This window comes from Megalopta genalis, chromosome 3 (assembly GCF_051020955.1).
Source record: "Megalopta genalis isolate 19385.01 chromosome 3, iyMegGena1_principal, whole genome shotgun sequence".
NCBI lineage: Eukaryota > Metazoa > Arthropoda > Insecta > Hymenoptera > Halictidae > Megalopta > Megalopta genalis.
This window is the reverse complement of record NC_135015.1, coordinates 24,141,567-24,166,273: the sequence shown is the minus strand read 5'-3', so window position 1 is coordinate 24,166,273 and position 24,707 is coordinate 24,141,567. Positions and strand designations below refer to the sequence as shown.

General features: G+C 46.4%; 1 protein-coding gene and 1 long non-coding RNA gene across 9 annotated transcripts in view; one reads left to right on the top strand and one right to left on the bottom strand.

The window, feature by feature from the left end:
* The window catches only part of Mef2 (myocyte enhancer factor 2), a 67,875-nt gene that overhangs the window by 7,297 nt on the left and 35,871 nt on the right, over window positions 1–24,707 (bottom strand). For 5 of the 8 annotated variants that reach the window (XM_033473437.2, XM_033473436.2, XM_033473435.2 and 2 more), the window contains 2 exons: window positions 1,586–1,702; window positions 662–865 (listed from right to left, as the gene is read on the bottom strand). In XM_033473437.2, coding sequence (XP_033329328.1) covers window positions 662–865; window positions 1,586–1,639 — 258 coding nt within the window. In that variant the 5' untranslated portion in view covers window positions 1,640–1,702. Of the gene's footprint in view, window positions 1–661; window positions 866–1,585; window positions 1,703–8,238; window positions 8,603–9,334; window positions 10,108–24,707 lie in introns of those variants that run through there. The other 3 variants (XM_033473431.2, XM_076520457.1, XM_033473433.2) reach the window with 3 other exon arrangements.
* On the top strand, window positions 19,114–19,533 carry LOC143259189 (uncharacterized). Its single transcript, XR_013033028.1, has 2 exons — window positions 19,114–19,276; window positions 19,377–19,533. It is a non-coding gene; the product is annotated as an uncharacterized LOC143259189 (long non-coding RNA).

The window sequence follows — 24,707 nt, the reverse complement described above, 5'->3', positions numbered from 1 at the left end:
TCTTTTGCTTCTTCAAAGATTCCTCTCTCTCTCTCTCTCTCTCTCTCTCCGACGACGGGGCTCCAGTTTCTGTTCGTTCTAACGGGTAAAGCGTGCGTCCGCGTTTCCTGCCGATTCGTTTCGAGAAAACCGATGGGACCGTTCCGTTTTTTAAATAAGAGAACGACGGCGAGAATGCGTCAACGGATTACACTAATTTCTCCCTAATTTTCCTTCAGCTTGTAGACAAAAATTGATAGTTCCGGAAGAGGAGATTGTTCGAGCCTTACGTCTCGCTTTTATAATTGTTAACAATAATCGGTAGCTATAAAAATGAGCCGAACAGTCGTGTCTCCTCTCCCCAAATTGTGTGTATATTTATGCGCGCAATCTGAGCGCGAATCAGGGAGAAATTGCTGTAAACTATTTATCGATTCCGCTTCGCCCGTTTCTCCTTTCCGAATCCCTCTCGAATGACGCGTTAACGTTGCGACCCGACGATCCGGTGGTCTATATCTGCAGTTCTACCCCGTCTATCCGTGTCCTAGCCGTTATCTATCCGTGCGTGGGTATCCGGGCATGGGCAAGGCGGCGGCGGGTCGGTGGAGCCGAAGGATTCTAGAGATTTTCGGCGGCTTCCCCCTCTGGAACCTTGACCGTTACTCAGGAGAAATCGGCTCACCTCGATGATATTCTTGTTGGTGAGGGACTCGTGGGGTTCGTTGTACTCGGTGTACTTGAGAAGAACCTTGTCCATGTCGGTGCTCGCATACTGATACAGCTTGTTGCTCGAGCTGAAGATAATCAGCGCGATCTCGCAGTCGCAGAGCACAGACAGCTCGTACGCCTTCTTCATCACGCCGAATTTCCGTTTGTTGAAGGTCACCTGTTGGCCGACAGAGATATTCCGTTAGTCGTGAAATCCGTGCTCCAGCCACCGAGAAGGGGATGATTCGAATTTTCCCGGATCGAGCAGCCGTCGAGATCCGCCGGATCGCGATCCAACGAGATCCGTTGGATCGCGATCGCTTCGGCGCCGGCTCTGCGACCGTAATTGCTTCCCCCCTCTCTCTCGCTCTGTTTACAGAGTTCCGGATTATTCGGTTAATATCTGCCGAATGAATTTCGATTAGCATAGGAGGAACGTTTCGATAAGATAAAACAGGCGGAAAAAGATGGGTAGCGATTGCGCGCGCGCGCGCGCGAACACCGGCGTCCGTGGTGTCGGTGTTTGATCTCGGATAAGGAACGACGCGCGGTTCACGTGGATGCGTATCGGCATTGGTATCGATACGTATCGACGCGGAGAACAAACATTTCGAGCGACGATTACCCGCATCGCGTGTAAACCGATTAAGGCCAATGTAAATATTAGCCTTTCGGCGTTTCCGTTTGTCTTTCATCGGAACAATCTCGATGGTCGATCGAACAAGTGTAAAAAATAGTCGCCGGCGACCGGATCCACGGTTGCCAGACGATTAAGCCAGATTACAAGCCGACTCGAGATCCGGTGCTCGCGAACAACCATGCTCGCGTCCACGATCGATCTCTCGCGTGAAATGTTTAACGATCTTGCCCGGAGAACGGAAGAGAGAAGAGTAAGTACCTGACGATTCCGTTCGTCCGTGATGCGCGAAATTTGAATCTTCTTCCGACCCATTTTTGCACGACGCTGCGGAGCAAGGACAGCTCTTCGGAACCACTGGATGGAATATTAGAAACGCTGCAACAGAAAGACAAAACGATACACTGCACTTTCTCTCTCGCTGGAAAATAGGAATTCGTCGGCTCCGTCGAAAGGCAACGCGTATATGCTGCTGCTGCTGCGAGCGTTGCGGACACGCGAAGCGAGCGGAGGAATTTTTACTTTTTTTTTTTTGTCCAACAATAGGATATAATTCGATCTCGCCGGTGGATCGTGGACGGCGAACGGTTATTAAACGGAGGCTTCAATGGAGCAACGCGCCGCCGCCGGTTGTTTTCCGTCGAATTTCACGTGTCATCGAAGTTCGCCCCGTTCGCCCGCGGTTCGCGTCGCTCGCCTCGCGACGTCGTTAATCGATATGCGGAATAACGACACACGTGCTTTTATGCTGGCCGGCAGGTTTTAACGCATGGTCCAGTTCTGTCGACTGTCGCCCGCGTTCGCCAACTCCTCCGCCACGCTTTTCTATGGGACTCTCCCCGGCTCTCTCGCGCGCCAACCATCCCTTGCACTCCCCCGGCCGCGACAACTTGTTCGTTCTTTTTGTTTTCGAGCGCGCTTGTTGAATCGCGAAAGTTCCTCGGTCCTATTCGAGCAACGATATATTTCGCGTTGAAATTGTCATCAGCCGAGCGAGCCTCGACTGTCGCGCGGAACCTCGCGCAACAAAAAATACCGGCGTTTTTCGAACACATTCTCGTCTAATCGTATCTGTTTTTATCCGTATAATATATATATATATATATAGAATAAATTAGTCGAGAAATATTTCGAATATATTCTTCGAGTCGAATTATTATTATTCGTATAATATGAGCCGTTTCTTTTGAAAGTGGCATAAGTCACTTTGTTTTGAAGTCGATACATTTAAGGGTTTGCATCTTAACACGTTTAAAAATATGGATGCTAACTTTCGTGAAGATTTACTTGTATTTGTTATCTCGGGATACTGACATTTTTCTCGGTATAAATAATTTCGTATAAACATGAAAAAAATCACCACTTTTCATTACGGTAAAGCGACTTATGCCACTTTCAAAATAAACGGCTCATATCTCGAATATGTTTTTCGAATGAAATTTAATTCGTGAAATGTCTCGAATATGTTTTTCGAATGAAATTTAATTCGTGAAATGTCTCGAATATGTTTTTCGAATGAAATTTAATTCGTGAAATATCTCGAATATGTTTTTCGTATGAAATTTAATTCGTGAAATATCTCGAATATGTTTTTCGAATGAAATTTAATTCGTGAAATATCTCGAATATGTTTTTCGAATGAAATTTAATTCGTGAAATATCTCGAATATGTTTTTCGAATGAAATTTAATTCGTGAAATATCTCGAATATGTTTTTCGAATGAAATTTAATTCGTGAAATATCTCGAATATGTTTTTCGAATGAAATTTAATTCGTGAAATATCTCGAATATGTTTCTCGAATGAAATTTAATTCGTGAAACGTCTCGAATATGTTTTTCGAATGAAATTGAATTCGTGAAATATCTCGACAAAAATTCTTCGAATCGAATGCGATTCTTACGATATCGCGAGCGAATTCTTCGAATCGAATTTTATCCCCGCGTAATATCTCGAACAGATTCCCCGAGTGAAATCGTCGAACGAAACGTTATTCGACTGATTCCAAACTCGGGAGGGGAGAAAAAACGCGATCGAGGGTGTTTTCGCGGCGTTCTCCTCGAAGTACGCGGCATGGGAATATGTAAATGCGTGGCGATCGGGACCGGGTATGTATTCGCGACGTCGGCCAATCAACGTTTATTATGTTTTTCATGCGCGCGAAACTGATTATCGACTGATTACAGAGGACATCTACTGGCTCGCGGTGTTCGAGCACGCGGTTATCTAGGCGCCAGTCCCTGCAATTCGTCGGAAAAGCATCTCTGGTCGCGATGATTTTCCGGTTTCCCTTCGTTTTTCTTCACCGTCGTTAGAGCAAATTGCCGCACGAGATAGCCGATGCGCGCCGGTAATTCGACGTGCACTCGCCCCGTGTACTTTCGAGGGAAGCTGCGACGACAAAGTCGATTATTACGCAGGTTAATTGTCAACGATAAAACGGTGAGCGACCGGCCGGCCGACCGATCGGTCGATCGATCGATCCGCCGTTACCGATCGTTTATTAGACGGCCGTGTTCTCCTAATTGCACCAGCGTCCCAATTATTTACTTCCGCCTTTTGGTCGACGTACACGTTTTATCGGTGAACCGCGCGCGATCCTCCTCCGGGCCGACACGAGAACTCCGGAAATTCCGGAGAATTCTCCGGTCGCCTTGACTCCGCCGCCAAATGTCAATTAGCCTATCTATCGCTTTCGAAGCGAAGTAATCACCGTGTGCAACTGTTTGCCGAAGTACCCGACGATTCTGCTAATCAACGAAAACACGCTGCTCCCGCGTTTCTTTCCTGCCACCACGGCGATCTTTGCGCAATTTGTCCGTCGAGGACACATTCGGCCGGTCGAATATTATTAGATCGGGCATCTTTAGTGCGAAAGAAACATTTTTATTCGATCGGTGGCGAAGGACAAGCGTCGGCGAAATTTTTCATCATTTTTAGCAGATCTTGATACGTAGATTATTATTAAATGCTTTTCGAGAAAAATTATTATTATTATTATTAAATGCTTAACACATTAAAGGCGGGGGATCTTGACGAAAGTATGCTAGGTAACGCGGCGACCGCCCCCGCCTCGTTTTTCGTCCTAGAGCGGGCGATATTTCGTGTAATCATCAAAAATTTAGACTTAAAAAAGTTTATTGAAACTCTTAAAACTAAAAGAAATATTAAAAAAGAACTGAACACTAATTACAAAAAATGTTTTAAAGTATACATATTTATGAGAAGTCGAGATAAATCGTAGTACTACGACTCCCGCCTTTAATGTGTTAATATTATTATTATTAAATGCTTAATTATGCCAAATGCTTAATAATGCTTAATGCTTAAAATTATTATTATTAAATGCTTTTCTCGCATCTTGAGAGAACACATTTTTGTCACGCGTGCATAAAATTCATACTGTTCACCGTTCTGCGAACTAATTTTCCCTCCATTTTTGGTTTTATTTAAGTCAATAATAAGTCCGACGATCTTTTATTTAACATATTTTCTGTATTACGCACACTTATTGTACCTACTGGATATTTATTATATATTTGTTTATATATATATATATATATATATATATATATATATATATATATATATAAACGGAAGAAATAGTATAGTAAATGTATAATAAATATCCAGTAGGTTATGTCAAGGTTATGTCAAGGTTATGTATATATATAAACGGAAGAAATAGTATAGTAAATGTATAATAAATATCCAGTATATATATATATATATATATATATATATATATATATATATATATATATGTATATATAATATTCTTTTCCTTTATTCTACTCGTGCGAATCTCTTTTTCAGCCGCCGTGCACGCGATTAAAACTGATCATTAACAATACGCGGTTTAATAAACATCTCGTTGCGTTCGAACGGGATCGATCGACGCGGAAATCGAGCGGATCCCCGATGGATCGATCGGCGGTGCATCAGGTATTTGAATAGCGAGCCGGGCTCGTGATCAATTCGATAATTCAAGTTCCGCTCGAGTACTCGGGTACTCGAGTATTTGGAGTGGTGGTCGGCCGGCTCTAGTAAAAACATTGGCTTTAACTTCGTTCTAATTCTAAGCTCCATCAACTATATTTACCGAAGCCCCCCTTTCATTCATTCCGAGCACGCGATCTCTCTTGCTATATGAATTAACGTGCGCGTTTCACGGGCAAACCGTTGTTATTTTTGTCACCGACCGGCTATCCTCTGTATCGCAAAAATCGTGTTTCATCTTTTTCTCGGCCTGTAATTACGCGTGTCGCTCACCCGCCGACTACGGGATTTTGGCTTTCCGCGCGAAACGAAGGGCCGGCGATCGAATCGAATCGAATTCGATCGAGTTCGATTCGCGCCGATTTTTCAAGACACGAGTTGTTACAGCGACACCGAATGAACGCAAACTCCTTCTTGGTTCGTTGTGAAACTCGCCAACGAACGTCGCGGAATCATCTCGTGCTCTATCGGGTTTATCGCGACCGTTTGAATAAATAAACAAATAAATTGAACGACCGGCAAATAAAAGGAAACGAAAGGAGCGTATACACCGGAGAGAGAGAGAGAGAGAGAGAGAGAGAGAGAGAGAGAGAGAGAGAGAGAGAGAGCCGCACAAATATATAATGAGACGATGTGCTCCGTCCGTGGCATCGACCAGACGACAGACCCCGTCCAACTATAGTACGCTAGTGAAATAATAGCAACAATTCATCCGCGATCGTCCTCTGTTCGACGTTCGTGTTGTCATTTCTTGCGCGTATTTGTTCATTTACCCGGCCGGCGAAAGACCTCCGTCGTTGCCACGCAATACCGATTCTCTGTCTCTCTGCGTCATTGAAAATCGAACGTTTTGTCCTCGGTTATTAAAAACAAAAAATCAGTTACGCTTACCGGCTGGATATACATGAATGAAAGAAATCTAGCAAGAAATATAAAAACAAAGCAACCGTTCGCGCAGTCGCAACGAAGTTCGCGAATAAGAGAGAGAAGAAATGTTCGCCGCGAACCAGACACGGTTTCGGAAAACCACCCTTTCAAGCTATTCTTAGACACGCAGCAAAGAATACGTGCGATATACTTGCCGCAACAGGTATACGAATGCTCGATAAAACCATCGGCGAATCTCGCGATTCTCGCGGAAAATTTCACTTCGCGTACTCTAGCTGCGACTGTAGGCCCATCGAGAAGGGCGCAAGAAGCAGAAGAAGAAGAAGAAGGAGCGACGACGGAGGTGTAGCGGACCTTTGAAATTCGAGGGAGCGCCGTTGCGACCAGTTTCTGCATCGCGAAACTATTATTATTATTATTATTATTATTATTGCCTATTATTATTATTGCCTATTATTATTATCATTGCCTATTATTATTATTATAATTATTGCCTATTATTATTATTATTATTACCTATTATTATTGTTATTATTGCCTATTATTATTATTATCTATTATTATTATTACCTATTATTATTGTTATTATTGCCTATTATTATTATTATTATTATTATTATTATTATTATTATTATTATTATTATTATTATTATTATTATTGCCTATACGATGCTGCGAGCATCGAGGGGAGGTTTACGGGAAAAGCGGGTAGAGCTTTCTCCGGCGGTGACAATAGGGACACAGAACGCAACGAGAACTGGAGGAAGAGGTGTGGAGGAGACGGAGGAGGAGCAGGTTGCCGCTCGAGCTGTCGTCCGATCGAATTCGGTTTATAATACAACAGCGCAGAACGAGAACCGAGGGTCAGCGACCAGAGCGTGTATTTCCTCCTATATATGTATGTACGTCGTGCGCCATGTCCCATCGAACGTTTTCTCGTTACAGGTGTATCACCGATCTACCTTGAATAATAATTGAACTTATAGCTTGAAACGAAAAAAAAAAGAAACGTTACCGGCCGGTTTCGATCCGCCTATCGGTGATCGCGATTTATCGCGCAATTTGGTCCCCGTTCGTGTTACGCGCCATCCCTGTGATAACACCGCGTCGGTACGAACGGTTCTCTGCATACGCGTTATTACACGTTTCGCGCGTTCGACGATAATATTCGTTCCGCCGAGCGACAAAGTTGCAACGGAATTGGCGGGAGATTTAAATGGCGGCCGGTTCGACGCGCGAACGTCGAAGCTACCTTCGACTGAATGCACCGATTTCGATGAAAGCAATATCACGGCTTGTCGAGGTAAACGCTGGCTCTTGCGACGAAGTCGACACTAATTTGTTGTCAATAATTTCCGTTTATTTGTTCTTCGCGACGAAGGGCGTCTACGTCGATTTGCCGAAAAAAATAAAAATAAATAAAGCGTGTACGTCACGCGAGACCTTTTCGCCTCTTCCACCGTCGTGAAAACCGTCTCTTGTTACGCACGACTCGATGCGTTCGATTCTCGTATCGAACATCGATCGAACGACGATAATATTTGTCTCGCCGGACGACAAAGTTGCAACGGAATTGGCGGGAGATTTAAATGGCGGCCGGTTCGACGCGCGAACGTCGAAGCTACCTTCAATTGGATGCACCGATTTCGATGAAAGCAATATCACGACTTGTCGAGGTAAACGCTGGCTCTTGCGACGAAATCGACACTAATTTCTTTTTCAATAATTTCCTTTTATTTGTCCTTCGCAACGAAGGGCGAATTCGCCGAATAAATACGTAACAATAAATAAAGCGTACGTCACGCGAGACCTTTTCGCCTCCTTCCACCGTCGTGAAAACCGTCTCTTGTTACGCACGACTCGATCCGTTCGATTCTCGTATCGAACATCGATCGTAGCTGGTTCGATCGTAGGGCGAGAATCAGCGCGGGAACGTTCGAACGTTCGCCGAAACAACATGTACCGAATGAAATCAATAACGATCGTAAGAATGAATCGAAGTGTGGATTTTAGATACGTTAACTCACCGACTCGATACGAACTCGATCAGTCGAGCATCTCGACGTCCGTTCACCAATCGATCGATCTTCTCTTGCCGCGCACTGAATCGATACGAAGAAAACAAAGATGGCGAGATCGCGCGCGCACTCCTCACAGATGTTCCGATCACGATCTCGTGATCGGAGGATATCGTTGCCGGGGTGCTGCTCTTGTTTCGGTGACGAGGTGCCACGGGCGCGTTCCTCGTATTAAAATATTCCCATTTATCTCGGTAAAATGCTGGCCCCGCGGTGTGCTGCGTCGATTACGTTGTGGATTACCATGAAGGATATTATAACCTGACGTCGCCGCGCGCGGTTTACTACGTTCGCCTGGCGGTCCACTTGTTTTCTGTAAACGTCGAACCAGAGATACGGGATACAGCCTCCATCGCGAAAACAGTTTACTCGATAACAGCCACACGTTTCTCTCTCTCTCTCTCTCTCTCTCGCTCTCTCTCTCTCTCTCTCTTTCAACCTTTTTCGAATTCTCGTCGCTCGTCGTACAGGTACACACGGAATGCAACACGCGCGCGCGCGTCGATGTGCACGCTCGCGCGTGTACGTGTGTGTGCGCGCCTGTACGTATATGTACACGTATTATATTCACACGTATGCCTTCTCTACGTTCTTCAGAGAGACTACGTTCGGTGACTACTACGTCTATATCCTACGACTACGTCCGCGTTTATGTCATACGTGTGTGTGTGTGTGCACACGCGTACGACGATATGCAATATCTACAGACACATCTGTGTATAACACGTATACGTATACACGCGCGCGTGTACATGCATGCACACGGTTATGCATATGCATGCACATACGTAGAGAGGGTATATATGTATATATATATATATACGGTGTACGTATGTAGCTGCTAGCGAGAAAATACAATTATCGGGAGGTTAGCCTAGTCAAAGGAGCGAGGAGAAAAGCCCGTTCTCCAGAACGGACGTCAATGGTCCCGCGATCGATATCTCCCCACTAACACCCTCGCGAAAGAGAGGTACGGTACAACTTTAAGATCAAAACAAAAGTTCTCTTTAAAGGCGGCTTTTACGTAGAAACAAGACGCACGAACCTTTTGGCACGAATCAACTTGCACTCGTTTCTGCCGATTGAATCAACACGCGTCACTTCGCACGCCGGATCTTCGTCGATTCGTATTCGTATTCGTCGAACACGTATTTGTTGCGACGACGACTACGCCGACTACAGCGACTAACTAACTAACTGCGAGACTACAAACGACTTGGACGAGCGTACGACACACGGCAGCTACTACGACGACGATATCGAAAAGAAGCTTTTCTCGGTCCCGATTCTTCTCTTCTTCTTCTTCTTTCCTCTCGTTTTTTCCTTCTTCTGTCACTCTCCTCTAATCCTTGTCCGTTCACGTATCGTCGGGAGACCCGTGTGTATCGATAGTTTTCTTGCTCGATCGAGACACACAACTCGCGGTCTTCCTCGCGCGGTTTCCCTTGGATCGATGTTTATTAACAAAACTTTTGCCACACTCGAAACAGTCGCAACAGTAGCAACCACACTCGCGTAAACCGTCGGCTGTCGTCGTCGTCGTCTTCGTCGTCGTTCGAAGCGAGGCGATATCACGGGTAGAAGAAGCACACAGAGCTCGGCCAGAAATCAGGTTAGCTAGGTTAGAATATCCTGGCTGACTAGAAACGGTGACTAGAAACACGCACGGCTTTCTTAAAATATTTTTCACGTGCGGCGAGCCGTCGATTCGCACTGCTCCGTAGAAGATTCAAATTTAGAAGCGTCGTATCGGACGGTAAAAAAGCGGGCCGCGCGCCTCGACCAGTTCGCGGTCGAGCCTGAAATAAAGATTTGAGGAAGTCGCGTGGAGAACAGGGGAACGAGCGAAAGAGAGACCGAGCGAATCAGACGGAGAGCGCGCGCGAGCGAGAGAGAGAGACAGCGAGAAAGAGAGAGAGAGAGATCCAGAGAAAGAGAGTGAAAGAGAGAAGGGAGGGGAGGCTGGCCGTGTCGCACATACCAGTCGGTCCACCTCGCCTCTGAAGCGAGCCACGGCACGCCGAACTAACGTCGACCAGGCTCGGCCGCTGATTGGCTGCTCGGGAGATCGACGTCAGACGCCGTCGAACCAATTGCTGTGACGCTGCTTGCGCGACGCATGCGCGCCACTTCCAGCCAGAACGGTCGTGCTGGCATTCCAGCTTCGACCGCGCGCTCAATGACTTTATCATCCTCGACTTTCAGCTTAACAAATCCGACTGATTCCACCAATGCGGACCGATTCGGCTAAACAACGGCCTCTTAATCGTCGGCCGCGTTATCGATTCTCGTCGATTCGTATCAGCGATCTGTCTCGATCAGAGATTCTTCCCACTTCGACGACCAATTCGAAAAGAAATATTCGATCGGTGCTGTTGCTTTTTCAAGCCTATTCTCTCCGATTAATCCGTCTCCTCTTCTCTCGTCTTCTCTCTCGTCTTCTCTTCTCGTCTTCTCTCGTCTTCTCTCATCTCCGTCGTTCCCGCCTTTCGAGCACACAGTAGAACTTCCAATATCAGAATCATCCGTCACGCAAATACTTTTCACCTGTAATCACAGCTCAATCGAAGACGAATCATACGCGAAACGATTTATTGCACGAATCAACGAAGATAACGTCCGGCACTTTAAACCGAGAGCGACCGTTCTATTGTCCGAACATTTCTGTCACCGTACCTCCCCCCGAACAGACCCCCTCCCCTCGTGTTTTATCATCGATGCACGCGTCCGTTGTAACCAACTTCGATGCCGCGTCGAATCGAGTGGCGGTTTCAACGAAACGGAATATACAGTAGTAGTTCGGAAGAAAAGGCGTCGAACGTGGCCATTCATAAATGCTCTGCCGGTGCCGCGCGACGGCCGCGACGACGAGCTGTGCATTAAATGGCGTCCGACGGTCGACGTAAATCGTGTCCGCAAAAAGTTTAGATAGCCGCGCCGCAATAAAGGTGGCGGTATCTTTACACTTTATTAATATTTCGCCGGCCAGAAATAACGCACGGTTAAAGAATCCGACCGGCGTTCTACACACGGAGGCCTGTAGCTTCGCTTTCCCAAAGTGTAAGTCGCAGGATGAAAATAACGATCACATTATAGACTCTCTCTCTCTCTCTCTCTCTCTTCGCCGCTTACCGAACTACAATTATCGATCAGACTGATAGTATAATTCCCCGGGCAAGATAAGGGAATTACCGTTCAGCTACCGCGAAACAATGTTGCGGTAAACGGTGGTAACTCGTCGTTTCGTGCGTCTCGACGACCACACACCGCCGCCGACGACGACGACGACGATCGTTCAAACGAATATGCAAACGGTATAGTACAGGGTTCCCCGGAAAGAATCATCCGATTTCAAAAATTTATATTTTAAAAAATTACACAAAGAAAATTATAATTCAAACACGAATATAAAGGGAAAATGTGCGAGTTTTACTTTTTATTATTTTTTTTCTCATGTACCAAACCGTTGTGGATTGGTCGCAGTTCATCCGATATAATATGGTTCTACACAAGTTGGCCTCCGAGATCACCCGACCTAACCCCATGCGACTTCTTCCTTTGGGGATTTGTGAAGGATCTTGTCCTTGTACCACCCTTTACCTACAAGTGTAAATGAACTGAAAAAACGCATTTGTGATGCTGTACAAACAATTACCAGAGATACATTATACACCGTGTTTGGCAAGAACTTTCGTATCGCAACGATATCATACGTGTAACGAAAGGAAGTCATATTGAACGCTTGTAAACAAAAGCTCATACATTTTCCCCGTTATATTCGTGTTTGAATTATAATTTTCTGTATGTAATTTTTTAAAATATAAATTTTTGAAATCGGATGATTCTTTCCGGGGAACCCTGTATATATCTCTTCTACCGTGGCCGTTTCGCAGCGGAACGCAGAGAAATCCGGGAACCCGAAAGAGAATCGGTGTGCTGCTCTCGGTAATCTTAAAAATATTCTAATCGATAAGGAATCGTTGAAATATTCCGCGGCTTTCTGCAGCCGTTTCGCCGACCGAGCACCGCTAAAAGTCAAAGGTGAAATTGCCAAAATGTGCCGGGGATCTCCCTCCTCCTTCTCCTCCTCCTTTAGAAACCGAGTCTACGAGAACTTGGAATCTTTTTTTTATCCTGCACGATGCGTTACTTTCGGTTCCGTTACATTCCTTTCTTTTCCCGTAAACAGTTTCCCGCATCGCGATCGAATTTTTTCCATGTCCTCGTCGATGTAAATTATTTGAAAAATTCGTCCGATTTTTCTATCCCGTTGGCGAGCGTCAGGCGTCACCGTATTATGTATTTCGCGTCATAGCATTTAATTTAGCTTCAAGTTTAGCTTCAAGAACCTTTTTCGAAAAGAAGATGGTTTCTGATTTTTTCCTTTATAGTTCTAGTTCTAGTTTCCTTTATGATATTATAAAAAATATTATAAAATATTATAATATTATAATATAATATAATATATATACCTCGATAAAGAGGATATTTTATAATATTTAATAATATTATAATAACATCCTGGGATTTATACTATAATATATTATAATAATATAATATATATACCTCGATAAAGAGGATATTTTATATTAATAATATAACAATATTATATTATATATTATATTATATAATATAAAAATATTATAATATTATATATATTATATTATATAATATTATTAAATATTATAAAATGTCCTCTTTATCGAGAGAGGTATATATATTATATTATATTATTATAATATATTATAGTATAAATCCCAGGATGTTCAACACTAAATCTACAGAATATCCCTGCTCTGTGAGAAAAAAGACAAGACCGAATTTATTTACACTTTCCACAATTTTTAACACAGCAAATACTCGAATTAAGAAATCGATTCACTCGTTCCCTGTGAAACAGTCTTTACAATTTCTGCAATTTTCAAATACAAGATATGAAATTGGTCATTTCCATCAACTTGATAGTTTTAGCGTTAAACAAGCCCAGCCTTGGCGTTGCCATAAAACAATATAATTAGCCGCCGCGTTTAGGGCTCGGTAGTTCCAGCGTTAACGAACAACAATAATACTAATAATAACAATAAAAACGACTCGAATAAAACGCAATGCAACACGCTCGGCGCTCGCGAGCCCGAGACACGGCCAAGAGGTGCCGAATCCAATTAATCGCGTCTAATTCCTGTGTAATCTCCGCGTGTGCATGAATGATTAAGGAATCTTGAAAACTCGAGCGCTGTTCATCCGGTCATTACCCCTGTGTCCGCGCGCATACGCGGCGCCTCTCGATGGCCGTTTTCACCGAGCATTTTCCGCTCGACTCGAGAGGCTCGTTTTTTGAAAATTTCAACTCTTTCTTTGGGTAGGACCGGGGCGACGGGCCCCGTCGAATTCGACGGTCGGCGACGAAGCGTGGGTATGTGTGTGTGCTCGGCCGTGATGATGTGTGGCGATCTCGTGTTGCATCGGTTATTCGCGAGGCATTCGCGCGTCCGACAGCTGCTGCGCGAAATGAAATTGAATCGAGGGATCTCCGCGGCGCGTTTCAGCATCGCCACCGACGCGCCTTGGATTCGATTGTCCGCGCGGCGTTATATAATATCTCGCGGCGGGGTTCAGGGCTTTTCACAGCCGAAACCGAAGCGCCTAGGAGCACCGGGGCTCCGCCGAGCCGATCGATCGGTATCTAGGTCGTCAAAAATACCTGTTGTTGCTTTCGCTAAGTGCATTATTCCTAGCCGGCTCGTCTCCTTCCTGTTCCGATGCGCCGTCAATGAACGGCATCCGGACCGACGCGGAGAACTCGCGCGGACTCGCGGTTCGCAGAGAATCGCGCGGCGATTATTTCGATGTCCGGAGAATTTCGAGTGACCGCGGCCGGCCGCGGCCCGAGACTCGCTGGGCCGGAGCACGTGGATCCAGCCCGGATAAAGGGTGGCTCCGGCTCTCCCTTTAACCCTCCCGCAAACGGTTCCGGTTCCTTCTCTCCGTCAGCCGAGGGAAGATCCTAGACAAACAATCCGTTCGTCCACGCGTATAAACATCTCACGGTTGCGTGGGCGGTGTGGCCCGTGGGAGTGAAACGCGGGGGTGAAAAACGCGCGCGCGGCCAGAAACAATTCGAGAAACAATTTCTGTGGCGTTTCCGTGAAACGCGCCGCCGCCGCGGAATCTGCTCGATCAAATAAACGAAATTGTAGCGTAGACAAATTCTGGACGAAAGTCGGCCAAATTTGATCGTCGATAACTCCGCGAGAAATCGTCGTAGGACGATGACTTTTTTCTTGAATTAAAGCTTGAAACCTCTACTTTTAAACAACGTTTCTGGATCTTAAGTTGAACGCATCCTCGCCGCTGTAACACTTTAAATCTGCGACCGTGTTTGTCGAGTAAAAACCTGCCGAGTTCGAAGAAGCGCACGGACTTTGTAAAATTTTTCTCGGAGATGCCGTTCAGCGTCGAATAAAATTCGATTCTTCCTCTTCGATTTGGAAAAACAGAAACGAGGCTACGATTTTTCTTCGCGAAGTTACGGCGCTTCGAAGCGAACCTTGCACTTTTCTCGCGGAGATATCCAGAAAAATGCAAGGGTCGCTTCGAAGTGCTGCAACTCTGCGAGAAAAAATCGCGGCCGGGTGCCGCTTTTTTTAAATTAAAGGGGAAGGATTGAACTTCGTTCCACTGCGAGCGGCATGCCCGAGAAAAATTGTACGAAGTCCGTGCGTTTCGTCGAACTTTACAATATTTGATGCGATAAACGTGGTCTCGCATTTAAAGGATCACGGTGGCGAGGATGCGACAGACTTAAAATCCAGGAAGATTGTCTAAAAGTAGAGGTTTCGAGCTTTAATTTAAGAAAAAACTCATCGTCCTACGATGATTTCTCGCGGAGTTATCGACGATCGAAGTTGGCCAACTTTCGTTTAACATTTTTCTATGCTATTATTCCTTTTTTATATAAATCAGAATAAAAAGCATCCGTCTTTCATTTTCTCGCGAAGGAACGAAGCATTTTTCCGAACGATCCAATAAGCAAAAAAGAAAATATATATGTATTCCAAGCGGCTTTGCCGATGTTTGTTGCATGTTGATCGCTTCGCAGCGTGAGCGGTTACCGGTATCCGCGCAATTATTTATCGACAGTTGGATCGTACGAGGAATTCGGGCGCAACAGAAGAAAAAGAATGACCAAAGATCTGTTGCGAGCGGTGTTCGAGCGGATTTTCGCCCGCGTCTGGATATCGTGCGCGTCAGCGAAGCAGAATCGCGTAAGGGGACGAAGAGAGGATCCCGAGAGGGTTCTCGTTAGAAAATTATTAGAACGCGAAAGTAAGTGAGAACGAGAGCGAGAGAGAGAGAGAGAGGATATCGCGCGAGAAGATTCAAGTATAGATATAAAATAATTTCTCCCTAATTTTTCCTGATCTAATTTCTCCCTCAGACTGCGCATAAAAAAATGGAGAGTTTTAGAAGAGAAGATACGATTATTTGATATTGTTGACGATTTTTTATAGATCTTTGACGAACTGTAACTATAAAAACGGACAATAATAATCGCATCCCCTCTTCCCAAATTGTCAAGTTTTATGCGCGATCCGAGCGCGAATTAGTTAGAAATCACTGTACAATAAATTCTCCCCAATTTTCCCTCAGCTTATAATTTGTAATATAATATATGTAATATAATATATGTAATATAATATATGTAACATAATATATTATACATTATAATATAATATTATGGACAATTTGTAAAAAGGATTATTCGATCCTCCCAGCTCCTTTTTACAGTCCCCAATTCGCCAACAATTACAAAACCGATTCGCAAGGCTTCGACAACAACCTCATCCCCTCTCCCCAAATTGTCAATTTTTATGCGCGATCCGAGTGCGAATTAGTTAGAAATCACTGTACAATAAATTCTCCCCAATTTTCCCTCAGCTTATAATTTGTAATATAATATATGTAACATAATATATTATATATTATAATATAATATTATGGACAATTTGTAAAAAGGATTGTTCGATCCTCCCAGCTCCTTTTTACAGTCCCCAATTCGCCAACAATTACAAAACCGATTCGCAAGGCTTCAACAACAACCTCATCCCCTCTTCCGAAATTCTCTCCATTTTTGTTCCGAAACCGGAAGAAAATTCGTCCGAATTTCCTGCACCCCTGTAATTTCGGTATCGCTATCAACAAACGCGTTCGTTTCACGATCCTTAGGAACAGCCTAACGAGAGACATGATCCATTAAAGGAGCGCCGATCGTGTTCCATTCGTTGTCCGTCGGTCGTCGCGCGACGCGAGCGGGGCAAATTGAAGAAGCGACAGCCGATACGCGCCACCAAAGGGAATAAGAACGGGGTGCCGGGGGGACGCGAAATGGAGACGGAAAGGAAGAATCCGAGAAAGATAGAGAAAGAGAGAGAGAGAGAGAAAGGGACGAACTGGAAACGAGGCGAAACGAAACGAGACGAGACGAGACGAAACCGAGGATAAAACGTCCCGTCGAATCATCGTCTAGGCGAAAAAAGCTCGACAAGAGCCGGCAATGCCTGTCGATATTTAACGAATTATCCCAGCTGCGGGTAAATATAAATCTACTCCAGGTCGGATCGTATGTATTATGCATGAGCTGCAATGTAGCTGTCCCCCTACAGAGGTCGGATAACCTAACCCGTCGAGAGAGCGAACGAGAAGGAGAGAGCGAGAGACAAAGAGACACAGAGAGACACAGACACACAACCACACACCTACAGAGAGAGCGAGAGAGCGAGAGAGAGAGAGAGAGAGAGAGAGAGAGCCAGCAGGCAAGTGTTCAATATATCCTAGCCTATCGATCTCGCCGACCGAGCGCGAAAAGACGCGAGAAACGGGACATAGATAAGTAATTAATATTCCCTGGGCACCGCGGCTGATATCGCGGATTTCATTGTCCGCCGTTGATAACGTCCGCGCGGTTGACAGTCGCGGTCGCTACCGTTTCCACGGAAAATCTGGCCAGCCCTGAACCTTCGATGTCCCAGCCGTCTGTCTCTCGGCGACCTCCGCGCGGCGGAGAACTCGCGGCGCTCCGCTCCGCGCGGCACCGATCGCGCGATCATCGGTATCCGCTCGGAAAGGAATGTCCTTAACGCGGGCTCTACGGCGGTCTTTTCCTCTCCGGGATCCCGTGATCCGGGGTGAAAGGCAGGAAACGGGGAATTTATTTCTCACAATCGGCGAAGCAGCGTTTCTCGCTCCGTCGTCGACACGATCCGCTCGCGCGCGAAGGAGACGTCCAATGAAACCCGTTTCTGGCATTCGCCGGTATTCTCCCGATAACAGGGAGCTTCCCGAAAGATATCCCGTGGACCGGCGAGCTCCAGAATCCGTGATCCGCCGGCGGATTTAGCGTTCGAAGCTCGGGAAACGGAGAACGAGTAAATAAATGAACGGAGAGCGCGGCGCGCGAGGAGGCGCGACCGCGGATTTTCCAGTCTCGAGATCTCTGTCTAGCGATCAATTTGCTTCCGCGAGTTTCGCCGGGAGCTATCAAGTCGCTATCGACGATTTTTTCGGGTTTTGTGGGGATTCGAGCGTTCCGAGCGGACGAAACTGCTCGAAAAACGGAGAACGAGTAAATAAATGAACGGAGAGCGCGGCGCGCGGAGACGCGACCACGGATTTTCCAGTCTCGAGATCTCTCTGTTTAGCGATCAATTTGCTTCCGCGAGTTCCGCCGAGAGCTATCAAGTCGCTATCGACGATTTTTTCGGGTTTTCTACAGGATTCGAGCGTTCCGAGCGGACGAAAACGCTCGGAAAACGGAGAACGAATAAATAAATGAGCGGAGATCGCGGCGCGCGAGGGGACGCGACCGCGGATTTTCGAGCCTCGAAATCTCTGTCCAGCGATCAATTTGCTTCCGCGAGCTTAACCGAGAGCTATCGAGTCGCTATCGACGATTTTTTCGGGTTTTCTACGGGATTCGAGCGGGATTCGAGCGTTCCGAGCGGTCGAAAATCTTCGCGCGAGGACGCTAAAATTGGGAAAAGAACCGTCGGTTTTCATCCGTCGTCGGACCGGAAGGGAAATATCGGTGAAACGTCGGGCGACGGTCCCGGCTAATCGACTCGTTGAAACGTAGTTAATCGCAATGCCGATTATTTCGTGAATAAGTTACAGAGGAACCGACGTCTATTTCCGTTTCACTCGGCCGTCTCTCGTTTCTGTCATTCTATCGGGCGCGAGGCTATTTACGAGATGACTGCACGATCGACCGGGTCACGCGGTTAAAGCCAAAGCATCGTTCTCCCGGCGCTAACGAAGATCGACTTTGCCGGATTTTCCTGAAGAATTGATCGCGCTACGGTCGCCGATTTCGGTCGCCGCGGAGGACGCCGCCGCCGCCGCGCGTCTTCTCGCGATGCTGTGCCGCGCCGCGCCGCGCTCGTTTCATGCACGAAATTCAATTTCCTCGGTTTAATGTTCGCGAACCTGCTCCGCGTTCGCTTCTCGATAAATTGGGACATCGAAACTTCCAAGAGACGATCTCGGTTTTTCGTTGAAAACGACGGTGAACGCGACGTTTCCAACGCTGACATTTTGTGGCATCTTTTAGCCGTTTAATTGCACTTCTTAACCCTTTGCGCTATTTCTTAGCCGTTTAGTTGCATTTTAACCCTTTGCACTATTTCTTAGCCGTTTAGTTGCATTTTAACCCTTTGCACTATTTCTTAGCTGTTTAATTCCATTTTAACCCTTTGCACTATTTCTTAGCTGTTTAATTCCATTTTAACCCTTTGCACTATTTCTTAGCTGTTTAATTCCATTTTAACCCTTTGCACTATTTCTTAGCTATTTAATTCTATCTTAACCCTTTGCAGTCTGAGCTCTATTTCGATTCGAAATCCAAAGGATGTTTTCTGATCTACGGTATTTTCATTTTTTGCGATTCGGTGCAGTTTATGAATTCGATGAGTATGAAATCGAGCCTATTTTGGTGAGTATAATGTTTTAACGGTTTTTTTCTTTTATAAATATAACAAATCTGACACTGTTACAATTATTTCGAGAAGTGTATTTTATATAATAATTTTTAGTGGCGCCACAGACTCGTCGCGCGAGCGCAAGGGGTTGAAGCCTAATTTCAAACTGTAAAAAACTACAGAAGAAGTATCGAAACCTTCTCAAAAAATTTAATTCCCTTTTTCACTTTGTATATTATTATAATTGATAATATATTTCATTTATACTTTACACACTCGAAAGAAACCCTCTGTGAAATCCTAAAAATCCTCTATCTCTTACCAAAATCTTGCGCGCTCGGATATAAAAATATGAAATGCTTTTAAAAGGCTGATTTTTTTTTCTGAAAAAAAATCACCGATTTTCCCGCGTTAGACGCGCGAGTGCGATCCGCGCGAACTGTGTCGAATCGCGATATCCGAACCAGTTTTACAGAAAATTCGCAAGAGTCTGCCGCGATTCGGAAACGTCGGCGTCGCGACGGCTCGCGAAGGGATGAAAAGTTCCGGATCGACGAAATCGAACTGGAATCGACCGGAGCAGAGCCGAAGAAGAGGCGTCGGTACGTCTGGAGGAAACCGGTGAACGGCGCACAGTGTCAGGGTGTATTGGTATCGATCGCGGCTCTCCGAAGGTATTTGTTACCTGCATTGTTTTTCCTTCGCACCATCGAGCAAAAGGAGACCACGAGGGCCGACATCCCTTTTACTCTGCTCCAAGGTATCCGCGCGTCTAGTTAAACGTTCCCTTTTTTCCTCGCTTTTTTTCCCGCTTTCTCCGGAGCGACCCGGCCGCTCTCGTCAGCGCGCTCGCCAGCTCGTGAGCACGCGAGCACACGCCGAGCACCACTGCACACTCCGTTACAACGGAAAACGGGCGCAAAGGGTTGCGATCCTCCGATGCGAGGCAGACCGGCCCAATCAAAGCTGCGCGACTATTCCGACGATAGCGAGGCACAGTCGGACCGATCGCGGACAGACCGATCGAACGCGGCGGCCTCACCCTCGAGACGATCTCACAGCGGCGAGCAGAGCGAAACGCTTCGGAGAAACGCTGCGAGGCGATTTCGGTACGCGACGTTACGGAGGGAAACTTCGGGAAGCCTTGGAGCGAGTACGCGAGAAAACTCACAAGAGGTTTGACGAGAATTTTGAGAGGTTTGGCGCGGTTCGAGGGGGTGTTTTCGAGCGAGAATCGATTTTTCTTTCATTTTTACGTTTTTTTGAGGAATATAAGTTTCAAAATATGTACCTGAATTTTTAAATTAACCCCTGCGAGAGTGCGAGAAAATTCAGAAGGAGTTTAACTAGAACTTCGCGAGGTTTGGCGCGGTTCGAGGGGGTGTTCCAGCCAGAATCGATTTTTCTTTCGCTTTTACGCTTTCTTGAGGAATATAGGTTCTAAAATGTGTGTCTGACTTTTTAAATCAACCCCTGCGAGAGTGCGAGAATGTTGAGAAAGGATTTAACTAGAATTTTGAGAGGTTTTAGCGCGGTTCGAGGGAGTGTTCGAGCCAGAATCAATTTTTCTTTCGCTTTTATGCTTTCTTGAAGAATATAGGTTCGAAGATATGTGTCTGAATTTTTAAATCAACCCCTGCGGAGTGCGAGAAAATTGAGAAAGAATTTAACTAGAATTTTGAGAAGTTTTGGCGCGATTCGAGGGGGTGTTCGAGCCAGAATCAATTTTTCTTTCGTTTTTACGCTTTCTTGAAGAATATAGGTTCGAAGATATGTGTCTGAATTTTTAAATCAACCCCTGCGGAGTGCGAGAAAATTGAGAAAGAATTTAACTAGAATTTTGAGAAGTTTTGGCGCGATTCGAGGGGGTGTTCGAGCCAGAATCAATTTTTCTTTCGTTTTTACGCTTTCTTGAAGAATATAGGTTCGAAGATATGTGTCTGAATTTTTAAATCAACCCCTGCGGAGTGCGAGAAAATTGAGAAAGAATTTAACTAGAATTTTGAGAAGTTTTGGCGCGATTCGAGGGGGTGTTCGAGCCAGAATCGATTTTTCTTTCATTTTTACGCTTTCTTGAGGAATATAGGTTCCAAAATATGTACCTGAATTTTTAAATCAACCCCTGCGAGTGTGCGAGAAAATTCAGAAAAGGTTTAACTAGAATTTCGCAAGGTTTGGCGCGGATTAAGAGGGTTGTACCAGCGTGAATCGATGTTTCTTTCGTTTCTACATTTTCTTGAGGAGCATCGGTTCGAAAATACGTTTATTGAATCGTTTAACCCCAATAAACCTGTGGCAAATGCGACTGCACCACTCTCGTCACAGTTTCCCCAGAAAAAGATCCCAAAGAAGGGGGGAGAAACCCACACTTCACGCTGGAACAGCGCTTCGAGCGATGCTTCGAAGACTCTGGTTTCAAGATACGTCGACCAGTCCCCGAAGGATTGAAACATAACGAAGGGGAAACGTAACTTCTCCTCCGGAGGAGGAAAGGCTCGAAGGAAAATACCAGGTGGCTGCCAAACCTCCGCGACTCCGACGAATCTCCTCTCTCTCTCTCTCTCTCTCTCTCTCTCTCTCTCTCTCTCTCTCTCTCGATCAACGACAGTCGGGGTCCCTACACGAGGAGGAGGCAGGCGTGCAGCCTGCGCCCTGCCACCCTGTCTGTCTATCTATCCCTCCGTCAACGACGTCGAGGTCCAAGCGGCGTCTGTGCTCTACCGGATATCCGTTCGGCCCGACGGCCTCGGCCGCGGAACATCTTGCCACGACGCTGGAAAATCTCGAATCGCTCGGAAAGCACGCGAGCACACACGTGTCCCGCGCGTCGGCAGACTCTCGATAAGAGCGTCTCTCTGCATGTCGGCCTCTGGACCTGGCCCCAGATACTCTTTACTTTCGTCAGACTTTGATCCGATCAACCGGTTCAACGATAACTAATTGATAGCTCGGCAGGCGGCGCGCGGACCGGGCTAATTCGGGAGCGAAATCTGCGTTGCGCGACGACGTTTGCTCGGCGATCGTATCGCGAAAGGCGCGGAGGGTTCGCGAGGCTTTGCGAGGTTTTGCGAGGTTTTGCGAGGGGTTGCGAGCCGTCGCGAGGGGTTGCGAGCCGTCGCGAGGCGTTGCAAAGCGGGACGAGGCGAGCCGTTGCGAGCTATTGGGAGGCGTTGCGAGCCATTGCGAGGTGTTGCGAGCCATCGCGAGGCGTTGCGAGTCATCGCGTGGCGTTGCGAGGCGTTGCGAGCCGTCGCAAGCTATCGCGAGGCGTTGCGAACCGTCGCAAGCTTTCGCGAGGCGTTGCGAGCTATCGCGAGCCGTCGGGAGCCATCGCGAGCCGTCGGGAGCCGTCGCAAGCCCTCGCGAGCCGTCGCGAGCTATCGCGAACTCTCGCCCGTCGCAAGCTCTCACGAGCCGTCGCAAGCTCCTACGAGCCGTCGCAAGCCCTCACGAGCCACCGCGAGCCGTTGCGAGGCGTCGCGAGCCATCGCGAGGCGTTGCGAAGCGGGACGAGGCGAGGCGCGGCGAGGCGAGACGGGACGAGACGAAACGACCGCGACGGGAGCAAGCACAAGGTGCCATTTAACCGAGGCACGTGCGGTCTGCGCACTTGGCACCCGACCAACGCGCCTCAGAATGAGACCAAACGTCCGGAGGTGACGTCATCGGGTGAATCGCACCGCGAGAAGAGAAGAACGAGGGGTGGCCCCCCGACCAGACCAGCCGCGTTGTTCCGCGGAACAGTAAACGGTAACGAACGCGATCGACCACGGGGGAGCAACAGGTTCGATATCGGTGGCCCGCTCGAACCCATTCCCGTAACCGAAACCCTCGATTCTTCTTCGCGGTCGACGCGGTTCGACCGTTTCGACCGTCTATTGTCGGCCTTTTACGCGAAAGTACCTAGAATGGAACGCCCAGCTCGGTCGCGACCCTTTCTTGGAACAGTTGCGCGTAAATTCTGCCTAATTTTTTCCCGAGCGCTTCTAAACGAAAATGGACGATTTTTTGATTAGGTGATAATTGGAAACTATGAAAATGAGGAGCCGCGAGGAACGAATAATCGCGTCTTCTCTTGGCAAATTTTTGTTTGGATGCTGAGAGAAAATTGGAGAGAATTGACTGTGATACAGAATGTAAAAATAATCTGAAAATTGTAGCCATATTTTGGAACACTTCTCTTCGTAAATTCGATCGCGCGAATAAGTGTTCCGCAACGAGCAACCGTGAAGAAACATGTTTTAGGGTAGAAGTACCCATTATGGAACACCGCACGATTGCTACCCCTTTTTTGCTATCCCGGCCATATTTTTTTCATTCACCCGATTCGTCGATCTATCCGACAAGTAGTCTAAATATTCAACGATAACGCACTTTTCAATTGTTACAAAATCGTCCATAAAAGGTACTCTAAAAAGCGTTCCATAATAGGTACTCTCTCTCTCTCTCTCTCTATGCAACTATAATTCCTAAATTTCGGGAGCCAACTTCTGAGATCCTGACGACCAAATTTAAGCCCATTTTAACCGGACAGAAGGATAGTATACTTCGACAATCTCCGTTAAAGTACACATTGTTTAATCGTAGTTTAGTTTAATTAGTATTTCAGCGGAAACCGAAGAAAATCAAGCGTGTAATAATCACGGACAACTTGCACACTTTACAAAGAGATTGCAACCGGTCAATCTCCGATAGTTAATCGATAGCTCGCAGAAATCTGAGGTACCAGTGAACAGGGGAGGGGGGCCGTTCTCTTCCGATCGTCGTTCATTTTCGGGAGAAAAAACGTTCGTCGCGAAAAAGACAAACGGCGGACACTCTCGGTCCGGGTGTCGGAGGGGGCCGCGTCTTTAAAACAGGCGGGAAAAGGTGCGCGCGAGAAAGGGTACAAGACCGATCACTATAACAGTTTCAAGGTGGTCGAGCGGACTGGTTGCGGAGGAGCGAATTGATCCTCGTTCACCCTTCGCGCGCGCCGCAAAGTTACCCTGAAAATAACTCTCTCGCAGATTACGCGAGGTGAAACGAGGATGAAACACGCGTGTAAAGGAGGCTAGTGAAAGTGCCGAGCTAATCCAACGTGTAAACTACTCTTGGCCTTTAGAGTCGCGTCGTGCCGCGCCGAGCCGAGCCGAGCGGGCTCGAGCATAGTCGGGGAGCCGATTCCCCCTCGTTTTCGAATAATTCGAGAGACCGATTCGAATAAGTACAGTGATTTCTCCCGAATTCGAGTTTTGAGACTTGTTTTTGTAGTTGTCGATTGTTGGCAATTAGGAAAACGAGACGCGAGCATCGAATAATCGGGTTTCCTTTTGCAATGTTCTCCATTTTTCTGCGCAATCTCGCCGCGAATTGGGGAGAAATTACTTATAATGTCAATATAAAATATATAATATCGAATATATATTATATATAATATATATAAAATATGTAATAATATTGAAT